The 16829-nt window shown below is 44.7% G+C and overlaps 1 protein-coding gene across 3 annotated transcripts in view; it reads left to right on the top strand.

Moving 5' to 3' along the window:
• CEP89 (centrosomal protein 89) overlaps nt 1-16829 on the top strand; it is a 64939-nt gene that overhangs the window by 30940 nt on the left and 17170 nt on the right. For all 3 annotated transcript variants that reach the window (XM_045989142.1, XM_045989141.1, XM_045989143.1), the window contains exons 10-14: nt 1515-1565; nt 1730-1813; nt 3783-3886; nt 7117-7232; nt 10079-10259. In XM_045989142.1, coding sequence (XP_045845098.1) covers nt 1515-1565; nt 1730-1813; nt 3783-3886; nt 7117-7232; nt 10079-10259 — 536 coding nt within the window. The remainder of the gene's footprint in view (nt 1-1514; nt 1566-1729; nt 1814-3782; nt 3887-7116; nt 7233-10078; nt 10260-16829) is intronic.

Genomic DNA, 16829 nt, shown 5'->3' with positions numbered 1-16829 from the left:
CTTGAGTTCCTGATTCCCGCAGGACCAGCAAACAAAGAATCAGTTTTGAAACAGGCATGGGAGCACCCCTCTGCGGCTCCACACTGTGTTCAGCAGGGGAGAAGCAGGCAAAAACAGCCACATCTTACTTTTTCCCTGGAAGGGGTTTGACTGTATACTTTCTCAGCTGCTGCCTAAGGTCTGGTTTCTAATCATCCTGCTTCTAGGTGCTGAAGACAGTCTTCCCTTTCAGGAAATTAATGAATCTCTGTACACCCTCAGCTACTGGGAGCCGCTAAGAAGGAAGACAGTGGCTTAGACAAATTCACAGATGTTTGAGAGGGAACCAGATGCTCGGGCTGGACTGGTAGATGAGTCTCATCTCATAAGAGACCAGTCTGTCAAAACTGGGAGATGTAGGCTGTGAAGAACACCGAGAGGAGCCAGAAGGTCAGGTCCTTGCCCTTAGAGTAGTGCACGTGAGGGACAGGGTTGCAGGGTAGAGTAGGATATGTCAGGATATGCAGCAGACTGGCCCCTGCTGGGATCAAAGTGGGAAGACAAGACCACATCTGTTCCCACGTGGTTCCTCGGAATCCAGGGAAGTTTCACAAGCTTCTGATTTTGCAGTAGGACTTAAGTTTTTAAATTTTTAAATAACAGCATTGAGATATAATTCACATATTCACTTCACCCACTTAACGTGCACAGTTCATTGATTTTCACTGTCCTCACAGAATCCTGCAGCCATCACCATGGTCACTTGTAGAACAAGTTCATCACGACAGGAAGTTTCCTGCCTGCTAGCAGTCATTCCCCATTTTACCCCCACCACCTACCCTGGCTCCCATAAACCCTAAGCTACTTTCAGTCTCTGTGGATTTGCCCGTTCCAAACATTTCACGTCAACAAGATCATACAACATGTGGTCTTTTGTGACTGACTTCTTTCATATAGCATGATGTTTTTTTAACTATAGCAAAAAAAATTAAGGTTCTAAGACAAGCTTCTTAGGCCAGGGCCTTTTGCAATGCTGCGGGTGAGCCAGTTCCCTTTAAAAGGTACAGACAAGCAGGCCCAGTGACAGGCCACTGCTCTCCCACACTGTCCTGCCCTGTGCAAATGCCCCATTCTCCATGACAGCCTTCCCTGATCACTCCCGTCATAGAATCTCTCTTTCTCAAATCATCTCAGACTTTTGTTTTGTACCACTCTTAAGGCAGCTAGAATTTTCTGCCCTTTTTGTGTGTAGTGTATTGTGTTCATTTGTGTGAGAAGACTTCTGTTAGATCATAAAATCCTGGAAAACTGTTACGTTGTCATGTCTATAATGAGTTAGAGAGTTCTCACTGTTTGCTGAATGAATGAGTGAGGAGTGTTGAGTCACAATATTGTACACCTGAAACTAATATAATACTGTATTATTAACAACACTGGAATTAAAATTTAAAACCTAATGAGAAAAAAAAGAATAAGGCCTGAACTTTCAGAGCAAGCATTGTTTAATTTGCCTTCACTGTGTGTTTTTTTCTTAGACTTTAAATATTGATGGCCTCCCATCAAAGGGCCCAGCCCCACCCTGGTTGGTAAGTAAAAGTTACTTAATTTCAGGCCCGTATTTTCTGGGCTATAATTGAGTACCTATGAAAAACCATTCCAAATGAATTAAATTTTCTTAGCTTCTGAAAAATGTGCTGATTGTTTTCAGATGTAAGACCAAAGTTAATCTTCTTTATTCCATTATGTTCAGTTAGATATAAAGTACCTGTCACCCTTGTTACTGGCCTATGAGGACCGAATGAAAGAGAAGGATGAGCTCAATGCCACCCTTCAGGTAGGCTGGCAGACGTCTCAGGACAAGGTTTATAAAACATAAGACTGTTTAAAACTTTAAAGAAACATTTTAAAGATAGGTATGCCCCAATATCTACTATGTACTCAGATATTGGAGGGAGGGAAGGAAGGAAGAATGGAAGGGAAGTGGGAAGGGAGGAAGGAAGGGAGGAGTGAAGGGAGGGAGGAAGAAAAGAGAGGAGGAAAGAAAGAGCATAGTGGTACCAACGGGTGGAAGAGAAAGAAAGAAGGAAGGAGGCAGGGAGGGAGGGATCAGTAGAGCAGGAGTGGTGCCCAGGGGTGGGTGGGAGAGGTACGGAGGGATGGGATGGTGCTGCGTCAGAAGCCCAGATTTCCCAGGCAGGCAGCCCCATGTGGGCTGGGCTCTTGGGATACAGACAGGACAGCAGTGGGGGACGCTCCTTTCCTCGTGCTCTTCAGCTGCAAACTCTACCGTAGAAGGGACAATCAGGCAGATACAGGAAGGTAGCCAGCCAGTGATGTTTTAGGCAGACTTAAATGCTTCCTTATTCTCTCAAGAGCTGACCCCAGGGAAGTCCAGCTCTGTTGATAGCGGTGAGGGTACCAGTTGATTCTGCCTGTTCGCGTCTGTTTCATGGGAATGGCCTCTGGCAGCAGGTGGGCAGGGCCAAGTGTAAGTGGCCAGAGATCTCTGGAATTGGAAGGATCCAGAGAGAACAGTTTGGATTCCCTGAGCTCTGGCTGGTAGGGTCTGTTAAGTCCCGTACCCTGCCCTTGTTACACACTACCCGACATACGTGGTCCACGTGATGCGCTGTTGAGCCTTTTCTTCTAGATTGTCTGTTGGACACTTAACTTTGTAAAAGAGTGAATTAATCTTACACTAATTAATTAGCTATCAAGCCAAATAATTAACAAAATTAGTTTGCTGCCTCTTCTAAATCTGGGTTTAGGGGACATTTTTTGTAAATGGCATTTAGTAAATATTTTAGGCTTTGCAGGCCGCGGGGCCTCTGCAACTCCTCAGCTCCGCAGTAGTAGCAGGAAGGCAGCTATAGACAAAGGGCAAATGAATGGGCGTGGCTGTGTGCCCATAAAACTTTACTTACAAAACACACCCTGGCCCTTGGTCTTTAGTTTGCCCGAGCCCTGTTCTGTAGAAGGGCAGTCAGCCACTGGGGAGTGTGTCTGGGCAGAAAGGTAAAGGAGAAACTCCTTGGCATTGTTGAGCTAAACCGGTATAAGCATAAAGGTCTGAGAGCTGGGAGAAGAATATTTAGAAGCATCCGAGACTAAACATTGGCACCCAAGGCTCTCCCTGAAGGCCAGCGCAAGACAGGAAAGCCCACTGAGGGCTGGCTAAGAGAAGCGGGAGGGAAGAGGCCCCACAGGAATGCCAGAACACAGTGTTTAGGAGGGGAAAACAGACCCCAGGGCAGTTCTCAGTCCTGCTGATGACGGAGGAGCTGTCCTGACCGGTGGCTCCCCGCAGGAGAGGCTTTCTTGTGGACACCACAGGCAAAATCAGGAGACTCCAAGCTGTACCCACGCTGACCCCTTCCCTTCCCAAGTGGGCTTTAATTAGGAGGAAGAGTTCTTGCTTTTATCTAAAAAGCTCCAATTTATCCTCCAAAGTCTTTAAACAAAGGAAAAATTGCTGTGTTCCTAGGCATCTCTGCTCATTTTTGACCTGCCTTTATCTTTTCAAGTATTTGGCAATTCCAGAAAAATGTTATCAAATCAGGAATTGAGCATTTCAAACCCCGAGGCTATCTGTCCCTTGCGCTCAGCATCAAGGTTGTCTCCTGGTTCCCCAGTAGCCCCCAGGAGCTCCTGAAGGGCTGGCACCTGGCACTGGTACCTGCTGTTCAGGGAGACTTTGCTAGAAAGCTGCTGACCTCTGACCTGAGGCGCAGCGGTGGCACGAGAGCTGAGGATGGGGCCGCGTGTGTTTGTGCGTGTTACAGTTCACTTCCGCTGTGTTGCAGGAGGAAATGAGGATGTTTCGGGTACGAGTCCAGGAAGTGGTGAAAGAAAATGAAGAATTGCACCGAGAGTTAACCAAGAGTAGTGCCGTGACCAGTGAGGAATGGCAAGTGGTGCTGGGTTTCTGGTGTTTTGGTAACTCAAAAGAAAACAGAATAATAGGAATAAACTTTATGACCTCATCAAATACATTTTCTTTTTTTGAACTGAAATATTTTCAGGGAGAGTTTCTAAGAAATTAATAAGGAACAATGACAATATAGTAAACGATTCTAAACTTGAATTTTAAGGATTACATTTAAAATTCTAAGTAGGTTTTTAAACCTGAAATCCACCTACACTCCCCCTTTTTATTTGCTGAGGTGGTATTTCTCTCGGGCAGTCTTCTCATTGAAGACCTCTTGAGCCACATCCTTTTTGTCCCCCTGTGACTGTTCCCAGGGCTCTAGAACAGGAAGCTCAGGATGGGGCCCTGTACAACTAGCTCCCGTCTGCCCTGTCCTTTCAAGATTCTCCAACAGCTGAGTGTGGCCTCCCTCCAGCTCTCTGCTGGTGCTGCTGCTTCACCCCAGAACGCCTCTTCTGCACTCTTACTTATCTGTCAGGCCCTGCTCACAAGGCCCTGATCGAATGGTGCTGGTCAGTAGCTCTCCCTGAAGGCAGAGTTCATGGCTCCCTTGCCTCAGCTTCTGACACAGCCCGAGACCCATGCCACATCCTGGTACCTGCCATGCTGTGCCTGCCTGGGTGTGTCCATGTCTGTCTTCCCTGTCCTCCTCTGTGAGCTCCTCCAGGGCAAGGCCAGGTCCTGTTCATCAGCACAGCGGCAATACTGGCTAGTCAATGCATAGGAAAAAGTAAATGTCTTAGAAAGTCTAAAGGCACTACCCAACCACAGACTCTTCAGGTCAGTCTTTTTCTCCTTGGATAGCTGTATTTAGTAACTCTTAACATGTCTGAACATCACTGAATAAAAATTGAAGTGTTTTCTATGTGTGATGTCCAGGAATTTAGAATAGGAGTCAACAACACTCCTGCCATTAGGTGGGTTCTCACTGGTGTGATGGTTGGGATTGGCCTGGGCAGCTACTGGACCTTAGTGCACTGTGCCTTCCCCTGTTGAACTTGGATTTTCTTCTGTCAGGGCTCCTAACGTGCTTGCACTGGAACCCTGGAAAGCAGGTCAGTTAGACTGCTTCCGAGAACCCTCCAGAAAACTGAGATCACAGATCCTTCCTCTAACCTTGTATATAAATGCCAGTCAAACCCATTTACTTCTCTATAAAATCAAAATAAATAAAAGAAAGACCTCAACATGTGCAGTGTTCCCCTGTCCTGTTTCTTTGGGTATGCACTTGGCACCTGCTTTAGTGTGGTGGCCCGGGCAGTGCGTGGGGAGCCATTAGGCCTTGTGGTGCCTCTTGAGCCCCTCTAGCCGGCCTCCCCCTTCCTCTGAACTCCCTGCCCTCCAGCTGGTGGGGGGGGGGGGTTCAAGGAGGCAGATCTCCGGCCACCCTGGAAGCTCCTGGCCCTTGTGCCCTCCCTCAGCCTCCATGGCTGCTGCCCCTGTCCCTGTGCACGCAGGTGGGGGTGCCTAGATACCCCGGCATACCAGCTTCCGACTTCAGTCGAACTTTCACATAATTTCTCAGTTTCACATAATTTCTCCTTGAACTTCTGGGCTGCAACTAAACTCTGCATTTCTTTTCTGACTTTTCTGACCAGCTGGGATACCTCATGCTTTGCAGGCCTCAGTTTCTCCACCCATAAAATGGGAGGGAGTATTAATATTAAACTAAATGTAAGGCTTTAACTCTTTTTTCTCTTTTTAAGAAATAGGAGAGTCCCTTTCATTTAAAAAAGAAAGAAAAGGTGGAGGGAGTGATGAGAAGGGAAGAAAGGAAGGAGGGAAGGAGTTAGGGAAAGAAGAGGAAAGGAAGGAAGGAGGAAGCAAGGGAAGAAGGGAAGTCCTAACAGAGTCCAAAGTGTAGGGGCACTTGGGTGGCTCAGTCAGTTAAGGGTCTGCCTTTAGCTCAGGTTATGATCTCAGAGTCATGGGATCCAGCCAGCGCTTCAGGCTCCCTGCTCGGCAGGGGGCCTGCTTCTCTCCCTATCCCCCTCCCCCCATGCTGGTGTGTACGCACGCTCTCTCTCTCTAATAAATCTTAAAAAGAAAGAAAGTTCAAAATGTAAACAGGAGGAAGTGGAGCTAGTCCTCCTGAGGTGAGAATAAGGAGGCCAGGCCAGGGGAGCCCTGGTGGGCTCCTGTTCCTGGGCTCCCATTTTGCAGAGCGGGGTAGCTAGCTCCCTCCCCATCCTAGGTGCTGTGTGGGCAGCCCCTGTTAGAGGGAAGTCATTGCTACAGCTCGACTCCTTTCATCTTTTTTCTCTCCTTCCTCCACCTCACTCACAGTGAAAAGTTGTGATGATTTACTGGTTTACTATTTGCTTTGAATGATTAGCATTTAACCAGGTTTCTAAAGGACCCTTTGCTCATTCTTTTTTTTTTTTTTTTTAAGATTTTATTTATTTATTTGTCAGAGAGAGAGTGCGCGAGAGAGAGCAGGCACAGGCAGACAGAGTGGCAGGCAGAGGCAGAGGGAGAAGCAGGCTCCCTGCTAAGGAAGGAGCCTGATGTGGGACTCGATCCCAGGACGCTGGGATCATGACCTGAGCCGAAGGCAGCCACTTAACCGACTGAGCCACCCAGGCATCCCCCCTTTGCTCATTCTAATTGGAATTTTTGGTCATGAAGGTTCAGCTGAGCCGGGATTGGCTTTGCACCCTCTGTAAGAAAAGGGCAGTTTTAGTATTGTATAGTTTAAGAAATCAGCCAGAGGCTTTTCACAGTCATTGTTTGGGGGCAGATATGCTATTGATTATAAGGGAGTACTTCTCTGTCAAAATGGGAACTTTCTGAATTCCTTCTAAGTTCTTTTAATTTCCTACTGGCTTCAGAATAATCCAGTGGGTGTCAGAATTGGAGGTTTATACATGAAACAAGATTGGCCATTTGGCAACTGTTCGAGCTGGGTGTTGTGTTGTGTATGTTAGAGTCTGTTCTCCAATTCTTTTCTGCTTTTGTGTACGTTTGAAATGTTGCATTTTAGAAAGTTATTGAAGCAGTTCATAATGTAGACTTTATCACTGTCCTCCTCCCCCATCCCATTCAATGCGAATGGTAGGATGAACTGTGTGAATGACATGTTTAGCATTAAAATTTGTCCAGATGTTCATGACCGGCAACACATCAATGGCTCTCTTTTAGATGCCGGAGTGTCTCTGTAATCATTCAGTACGTGAGTGGCAGAATTTAACTTTGTAAATCAATTGTAGGTGTCAGCTTCAGACTCAGGCGGAACTGGTCTTAGAGGAGAACAAGTTGTTGATAGAGCAGCTGGAGATTCAGCAGAGAAAAGTCAAGGACACCCACCAGGAGCGTCTCCAGGAAGGTGAGCTAACTTTCCAGCATCATTGAACACCGGCGCCTCCGCCCCCCACCCTGCTCCTGGTAGGACCCCCTTCAAATTACAAATGGAGGAAATCACATTTCTAGAATGTGTTTCTCTTCACTGAAAGGCAGCTGTTTACATTACAACATACCCAATGTTACCCATAATGCATTGATCACTTTCTCTTAGATTCCACTGCGTCTTTCCAGTTATTCTATGTACCTTAGAAAGTGGACGTAGATGACCCCTTTAGAGTCAGCAGAACTGGCTTTGTGGGGATTAGTGCCATGTAAGTGGAAAAGATCATGTGAGGTGACCCTCTGAAACAGCGCCAGCAAGGGAACCTGAATATTTGTTATGTGATTGAATGAGTAGAATGAATTCCCTCTCCGAACAGTTTCTTTGTGCTCCTGCCCTTCCTGGTTCAGCGCTGTGGGTGCTGTGACAGGCTGAGTCTCCCTCCCGTGCCTTTCGTGTGTACCTCCCTGCCCCTGGGAGCCTCAGAGCTTGTGGCCATGGACTTTGAAGTGGGCCAGATTGAGTCGTTGCTTCCACTTTGGTTGAAGCCCAGAGCACAGAAGGTGGTAGCGTTTTCTTGTGCTTTACTGACTTTCCTGCTGAAGAGTAACACCATACAGGAGGGCAGAATGTGTCTTAAGTGAGCCAGCGTAACCTCCCCTTTCTCTCTTCCCCTCTGCTCCTGATTGTGTAACGATGCCCTTAACGCCCTGGGTACTGAAGCCCCCGCTGCTGCTGAAGTTACTCTATCTGTTTCCACGAGCCAGCTCCTGTGTAAAAGTGAGAGTGTCTGGGGGTACCTGGGGGGGCTCAGGCAGTTGAGCATCCGACTCTTGGTACCAACTCAGGTCATGATCTCCCAGTTGTGGGATCGAGCTCTGACCATAGCCTGCTTCAGATTCTCTCCCTTTCCTCCCTCCCAATTCTCTCTCTCTCTCAAATAAATAAAATCTTTAAAAAGTTTAATATAAAAATATAAAACCTCAGAGCATCCAATAGGAGCTTAGTTCACAGGACTTACCCTTAGACTCTACGTGGCACAGACGTATTTGCATTTACTCTGGCATTATTTGGAGTGGAAGAGAGAGAAAGTTGTCATCCCCCTGTCTTTGTTTTCAAGACCAGAGATGGCAGAGAAAATTAATTTTGTATTTCCCAAGCTTAATTTCTTCAAATGTCACAGATGTGAGCAGGTATGTTGCTGGTTCCAGTTGTGTAGATTGGGCCAACCTTTAGGCCTCTGTAATTTGATCCAGTCAGCTGCTTGTCCTATTTTCCTGTTTCCTAGAAGGAGCTATTCATTTTGACCTTTTCATAGAGTAGAAGAATTTTTTAAAATTTTATTTTATTTTTTCAGTGTTCCAAGATTCATTGTTTAGGCACCACACCCAGTGCTCCATGCAATACATGCCCTCCTTAATACCCACCACCAGGCTCACCCATTCCCCTACTCCCCTCCCCTCCAAAACCCTCAGTTTGTTTCTCAGAGTCTGCAGTCTCTCATGGTTCGTCTCCCCCTCCGATTTACCCCAACACTTTTCCTTTCCTTCTCCTAATGTCCTCCATGTTATTCCTTATGCTTCACAAGTAAGTGAAACCATATTATAATTGACTTTCTCTGTTTGACTTATTTCACTCAGCATAATTTCCTCCAGTCCTGTCCATGTTGATACAAAAGTTGGATATTCATCCTTCCTGATGGAGGCATAATATTCCCTTGTATATGTGGACCATATCTTCTTTATCCATTTGTCTGTTGAAGGGCCTCTTCGCTCTTTCCACAGTTTGGCAACTCTGGCTGTTGCTGCTTTGAACATTGGGGTTCAAATGGCCCTTCTTTTCACTATATCTGTATCTTTGGGGTAAATACCCAGTAGTGCAATTGCAAGGTCATAGGGTAGCTCTATTTTTAATTTTTTGAGGAATCTCCACACTGTTTTCCAAAGTGGCTGCACCGACTTGCATTCCCACCAATGGTGAAAGAGGGTTCCCCTTTCTCCACATCCTCTCCAACACATGTTGTTTCCTCTCCTGATAATTTTGGCTATTCTAACTGGTGTAAGGTGGTATCTCAGTGTGGTTTTGATTTGAATTTCCCTGATGGTTAATGATGATGAACATTTTTTCATGTGTCTGTTAGCCATTGGTATGTCTTCTTTGGAGAAGTGTCTGTTCATGTCTTCTGCCCATTTTTTGATATGATTATATGTTTTTTTGGGTGTTGAATTTGAGGAGTTCTTTATAAAGCTTGGATATCGGCTGCTTGTCTGTAGTTAAAGCATAAAACTTTAAATCCTTCTACTCTGTAGGAGTACTTACTTCTAAGTGCTGCTTTCAACAGATATCTGGGAAGTGTCTTATCATTACATATACGGTGTTGCCCAGGACAAAAATATTTATGATTTACTTTAAAATAAAGAGAAGAAAAGTCATAAATTCAGTCTGTAGTTGGCTCCTATTTGATGTCCTTAAAGACTTGAAAACCTTGCAGTTTTAGGAACAACATCATGATGATGAACGTCCATGTGTGACTGAAGGCTTTGGTCTTCAGAAAGTCCATTCCTTGAAGGCCTAAAATCCTGTCTCGTTTAATTAGCCTCATGTATTAGCAATGATATCAACATACTGAGCCCCAGTACTAAAGTCGATATTTAGTGAATGTTTAATATGGGGAGAGTAATTTCTAAGTATAAGGTTTTTGGTATTAATTTATAAATCTCCAAAAGGTTTTTTTAAATTATTATTTATAAGCTGGCTTTCCTTGGTATTACCTAGTAATCAATAATCACATTTTCTTAAGTATTCCGTACACCTCATTTGTTTTTCAGTTTCTAAACTGACTAAACAGCTAATGCTTCTGGAGACTAAAACACAGAACCAAGAAAAAGAACTAACTGAAAACAAGGAGGAGTTGGAAATTTTAAGGACTGAATGCCAGGACTTAAAAACACAGTTGGATGGCAAAATTGCTATCAACGTTCATGCTTCAATTGTAAATGAATTAAAAAGGTAAGACTACAATGTCTGGTAAAGTTTGAGTGCGTCATCATGCGTGTGGTTTTAGGTGGAGTATAGAGAGGTTTGCCCGTCTTCTGAGTTGTGTAGCTGTACCAGCACAGGTATCCAGGACAGAGAATTGTGAATCTATTATTACTAAAGGACACTATGCCTGTCCTCGAGGGCTATGGTCTGCACTTTGTGTATGATTTCTTCTCCTCCTACTCTTCCAGCCTTTATTGGCTTTACACTCAAAGGTAATTTTAAAGTGGTAGAACTGGAAACCTGGATATCCAGTAACGGAATGGATTAAATGAAAGGATACACCCATAAAATGAATTGCAATGCAGCCATTAAACAGGATGTCACAAAAGAATCTTTGGGAAGTTTGGGAAATTATTTTTAAGTGAAGAAATTAGATTACAAAATAGTATGTATAGAATGATCACAATTTTGGGTGCCTGGGTGCCTCTGCCTTCAGCTCAGGTCATGGTCCCGGGGTCCTGGGATTGGGTCCCACATCGGTCTCTGCTCAGCAGGGAGCTTGCTTCCCCCTCTCTCTCTGCCTGCCTCTCTGCCTGCTTGTGGTCTCTCTCTGTCAAATAAGTAAATAAAATCTTCTAAAAAATTTTTTTTAAATGATCACAATTTTGTTTAAAAAGAAGATTGTATGTATATATGTGTATTAAGGTAACCAACCATCCCAGTTTGCCTGGGACTGAGGTTTTCCCAGGATGTGGAAATCCCAGCGCTAAAACTGGGAAAATCCAAGGCAAACTGGAGATGAGGTGATCATTCGTGTGTGTGTGTGTGCCTTTATATGTATAATTACATGTGTGTATAATTACATATATGTATAAATACATATACACACTTATGTGCATGGTCACACACACATATACCATAAGTACATAGAAAAAAGACTGGAAGAAGGAGAAAATGCTAACAAGAATTCTTTGGCAGGTGAAATTTTGTGTCTATCAGTAGTCAGCATTCTCTAGAAAAACAACTGACATATGTAGGGTACATATATAGATATTTCTAGAGAGAGAGTTTAAGGAATTGGCGCACACAGTTATAGGGGCTGGCAAATCCAAAGTCCATAGGACAGCCAGCTGGCTAGAAACTCAGGCAGGATTTCTATGTTAGTCTTGAGGCAGAATTCCTTCTTTAGACAACCTCAATTTTGGCCCACGGAGCCTTCAACTGACTAGATGGGGCCCACCCACAGTATCAAGGGTATGTTTTACTCAAAGTCAGTTGCTTATAGATGTTAATTACATCTACAAAATACCTTCACAGCAGCATCTATCCAGTATTTTTCCAGACAAACTGAGCACCATAGCCTAGCCAGGTTGCCATGTAAAATTAACCATCAAAATGAGTAATTTAAATTTTCTTTGTGTTTATCGTAAATATTTTAGATGTGTTCTATTATGAATATGCATTGCTTTTGTAATGGGGAGGAAGTAATTTTTTTAATGGTGAAACTTTCAGCTAAGATGGTTGACGTGGGGTAGTAATTGAGTGCATGTGAAATGCTTAGTTTGGTACTTTAGTAAATGCTTGGGGGTCCAACTACTGGACCAACTACTGGATAGTGTTTTGACTGTACTATTACATGCCGTCTGGGCCAGACCCATCTTTACTTTTCTATTCCAGGAGAGGAAGGAATTTTTTTTTTAAGTTCTGTTCGTCTTTATGATTTTATTTCCCTCAAACACCCACTCCTATGGCTGATGTTTTTTTGTGGCTATCAAAATCACATTTTCTTTTTTTTATCTTTTTAAGATTTTATGTATTTAGAGAGAGAGCGAGTGAGTAAGCAGGAGAGAGCGGCAGCAGGGGAGGGAGAGGAAGAGGGAAAGAATGGCAGGAATCAACACGGGGCTCCAGCTCACGAACCTGAGATGGTGACCTGAGCCGAAACCAAGAGTCAGGTGCTCACCTGACTGAGCCACCCAGGTGCCCCCATAACCATGTATTCGAATGGCCCCCTAAATGTCAGTATCGAAGGTATAAAAACCTTCAAAAGGAAGCTACTAATGGGAAGGCAGTGGAAGACATGGTTGTTGAAAAGACAAACGTGTCACCCAATCTCTTGTAAGTAGAGATCAGTTGAGGAGTGTTGCGGTAGAGAATGAACTAGAGCAGGGACAGAAAGCCTTCATGCCAGCCTTTGCCGGGAGGCTTTGGGCTCAGAGTTGATGGGTGAGGTGGAGGACAGAGGAGTAAGAGTGGACATGGAGTATGGTGCCCCTGATGGTTCATTCTCTAGTGGAAGGCGCAGTGATTGGTCAGAGCATCAGTAATGTGGGAAGAGGGGTAGGAGTCCATCAGGGATGGGATGTGTGAATTCAGGGAAGTCTGTAGAGGCTGCACCAAGACCCGCTAGAAAAACAAAGTAAGGAGACTGTTACAGATGACGCCAGCCAAGGGCACCTTGGAGTTGGGCTGAAGAGAGCTGAAGGACTGCAAGGCTTCAGTGCACCTGCCATCTCGTTGCCTCTGTTAGGGGTGCTCCTTTCCCACAATACACTGATAGTAAGAGATGCACCGTGTGTCCGAGAGTAGTCGTTCATTAGCCGCAAAGCAGCTGTGGAACTGGCTCCCACAGTCGGGGTGAGTCTGTGGAGGACTTGGGGAAGAGTGGTGTCGCAGGCAAAGATAAACATTTTTGTTTATATAGAAAAGGGCTAAATTGAACCTGTGTTCCATGAGCCTCTAGGTTTGGTGCATGTGGGTTGTTTCTCTTTTCCTGTGCGGGGCGGTGCAGATTGTAAATATGGACTGGCTTCTCCACTGTCAGGCACACTTGCCTGGGAGGAACTGTGGCCCCAGAAATGGCAGGAGGGTATCTTCCTAGTGCGCTGTCTGGTTGACTTACTGTTGTGCTGGTGATTACACCTGGAAGCTTCGGTTATTCTTGGCTTTTCCTGCTGCTTACAAAGGTTGAGCCTACCCAGGATGGGTGGTGTGAGAAAAACAAGGAGTCACCCGACTTCTAAAGAAAGTTAGCAGACTTGTTTAGGGAGAGCTAAGGGTTTGGGGTGACTAGTGATATCTATACAAGGAAAGCCTTCCTTATTCTGGCTTTTGGAGCAGGGGAGGGACTATTCTAAAGTGCAGCCGACTATCCACATAACTCCTCTGTGTAGACAGAGCCCTGCTCAGCAATCAGTGATATGTCTGCTCAGGAAGATGCCAGGGCAGAAAAGCAGTCTCCTTACATAATACACACCAAATGCCAAGTCCTTCATCCTAAAATAAGAACAAACTCCTAGGTGTGAACAAACGACAAGCATCATTGGGTATAATGGGGGGAAATGCAGTAAAATAGGGAGACCTACATAAGCACAGAAACTCACTTCCAAGAAAACAGATACTGTGGAGAACTGAGAATATAGAGAATAAAATACCACAAAAAAGTACAGTCAAGAGCAAGCTTAGAAGTGATGACCAGAAGCTAGAGAAGATTGAGCAGAAAGGCTACAAGACAAATGGGTCAATTCTGCTAGAGCATAAGGAAACAGACAATTGGGAATGGAGAGAAGGTAATGGATGGGAGACCTGTCCAGGAAGTCCAGCCTCACATCGTCAGGAGTCTCAGAAAGAAAGCTTAAAGAAAATGGGAAGGAAGACGCGACCGGTTGGAGGGCATTTCCAGATCTCCGAAGACCTTGACCGCTAGGACCTGCAGACTGCCTGGTGTAGTGAATGAGAAAGACCCACACCCAGATACACCCACATGAAGTATCAGTGGACCACCAGTGATGAGACAAGCCCATGACCTGCACATAAGTCGTGAGCTGAGCCTCCGGAGGGCTTTATCCTCAGCATAGGGTGGACTCGAAACCAACCAGCCCTCAATCCTCTCTGGAGGGGGGGCTCTTTACTCCTAAACATTTTTCAAGGATAGTGTCCAGGACACAAAGAAAAGCAGACAGACCAGTGCCTGGGAACCAGCAGAAGTAGCAAATAGTACTAGAGATCCCAGATACGAGAGTTATCAGTCAAGGCCTATAAAACAACGGGTGGCTCTTAGGCTTAAAGAGATAAAAGGCTCCAACATGTCTTCAGGGAACTAATAGAGCAGCCTGAAAAAATACAGCAGCCTGAATTCAGAGTTCCCTGGATGGGCTTAACTAAACATTGGACGTAGCAGGGTGGCGAGCTGGTGAACTGAAAAATAGGTCGGAAGCAAGGGTCCATAGGATGGCGTGGAACGTTCCACGGTTGCAGGATCAGTAACTCAGAGACAGGAAGTGACAGAGGGATGTATTTCATCAGGAGTAGTTACGGCGGTGGGGAGCCCTCCCCACGTGAAGACAGTCAGAGGTACGTGAGTTGGGCTAGCCCTGTGAGCACCCCATGAGCTAGAATTTCCTTCTGGACAAAATTTCGGGAATGAGGTCAAAATCAGCATATTTTCAAGCCCAAACTGAGTGTCACCACCAGCAAAAAAAGACAGGACAAGTGGTAAAATAAAAAATGCAAAATGGAAAGATTTCAAGGCAAATAATAATCAGGAGTAAGTAACACTGCAGAGGCTAGATGTTGAACTAGCGTACGTGGAGAAGAACCCCAGTAAGGCCATGTGGGAAAGTGAGTTAGAGAAGTCGGTAACCCACAGGCACCTGGAGGGGCCACATGGCGGTGTCAGGGCAGAGTGTCCGGGGCACACGAGGGTCAAGGGAGCCAGGTTTTAACAAGCTTCAGGGGCTCTTACCCCTGGGGCACCTTGGAGGTGGGGAAGAATGCTCATCGTATGGAGGAGTCCTACCAGGAATTTATGTTTACCCGTGACCTTCTGGGTTGTGACTGCATTGCTGTGTGCCAGGGAGGCTCGAGTCAGCTCAAGGCCTCATGCAGGTCGCACCCGGTAGGTTCTGAGGCAGAGTACAGTGGAGTGTGTAGCTCAGCTCTCCACGCATGGCAAGTCTGTGTTGCCTTTCAGCTGTGCATCTCCATCAGAAAGACACAGGCAGGTCCAAGGTGAAAGGGCGGAATGAGCCATTCTACGCAAGTACAAACCAAAAGAGAGGTGGTAACGTTCCATCAGTATCTGGCAAGACAGATGACAAAAAAAGGCTCAATCTACCAAGTAGATGTTTAAATGTGTGTGCACCGGAAATAAGTTCCTGTCGATACATTTGAAAATTCAGGTGAAGTAGTGACATTCCTGGGAAAACATAACTTCCCAAAACTGACTCAAAAAGAATACCCGAATGTTCCTTTTTTTTTTTTTTTAAGATTTATTTATTTGAGAGAGATAATGAGAGAAAGAGAGCCTGAGAGGGAAGAGGGTCAGAGGGAGAAGCAGACAACCCAGTGAGTGGGGAGCCCGATGTGGATCTTGATCCTGGGACTCCAGGATCATGACCTGAGCTGAAGGCAGTTGCTTAACTAACTGAGCCACCCAGACATCCCTGAATATTCCTTTAATCATCAAAGAAATAGAATCCAAAGACCATTCCTTGAAGAAAACTATAAGCCTAGAGACCTTCACCAGAGTGTTCTAAAAATACTCAAGGAGGAAATCACTCCAGTCTTACATAAACCCTTCGAAAGAACAGAAGAGGAGTTAGTGCCACCTAACTCATTTTATGAGATCGATGTCACCTTGATATCAAAGCCCAACAATTATAAGAAAGGAAAATTACTTTTTATTTTCACCCATGAATTAGATGTAAAAACTTTTTTTTAAAGATTCTTATTTATTTGAGAAAACAGAGCAGAAGCCAGGGAGAGAGGCAGAGGGAGAGGGAGAAGCAGACTCCCTGCTGAGTAGGGAGCCCACCAGGGGGCTCGATCTGAAGACCCCAAGATCATGACCTGAGCCGAAGGCAGATGCTTAACTGACCGAGCCACCCTGGGGCCCCTAGATGTAAAAACTCTTATTAATAAGTATTTACCCCAAAAAGTTCTGTTTTTTCACCTATACGGTAATTATATGAGGGTTTGTTATAATTATGTATTAAAATATGCATCTGTCTTATATACTTCTTTATATGTGTATTTCACAATTTAAAACACTTTGAATCCTGGCTTTTTACCAGGAGAATTAAAATCAAAAGTTACCAGTACAGGTTTCCTCTGGGGAACCCAGGGGAAAACATTTTATATAAAAAAAATTTTTTTTAAGTAACTGTTTTGGGGCTTCAGACTGGCTCAGTCAGTGAAGCATGTGACTCTGGATCTCAGGGTTGTGTGTTTGAGCCCCATGTTGGGCGTAGAGATGAGTTGAAAATAAATATCTTTAATAAAAATAACTAAGCAAGCAACTATTTCTCCCACCAGTTTTTTTTTTTTTTAACAAATTGCTTTTACCTCTTTGTTTTGCTTAAGAAATATATTGTTAGAAATACACCTGAAGTCCTTTGTAACCACTCTCCTTAGTCCAGTATTTATCCCTGGCTTTCTAAAAGGAATCACTACCATAAACTTGGAATTACATTTCCAGTCTGTTTTTTATTCTTGCATATGTTTTCCTAAATGACCCATGGCATTTTTTTGGTGTGTCTTAAGTTTATATGAATGAATTCATGCTTTTAGTATATTGCCCTTTACACTCAATTTTTC

Source organism: Meles meles, chromosome 19 (genome assembly GCF_922984935.1).
Source record: "Meles meles chromosome 19, mMelMel3.1 paternal haplotype, whole genome shotgun sequence".
NCBI lineage: Eukaryota > Metazoa > Chordata > Mammalia > Carnivora > Mustelidae > Meles > Meles meles.
Note: the sequence above shows the minus strand (reverse complement) of the source record. Positions and strands in the feature narration are given on the sequence as shown.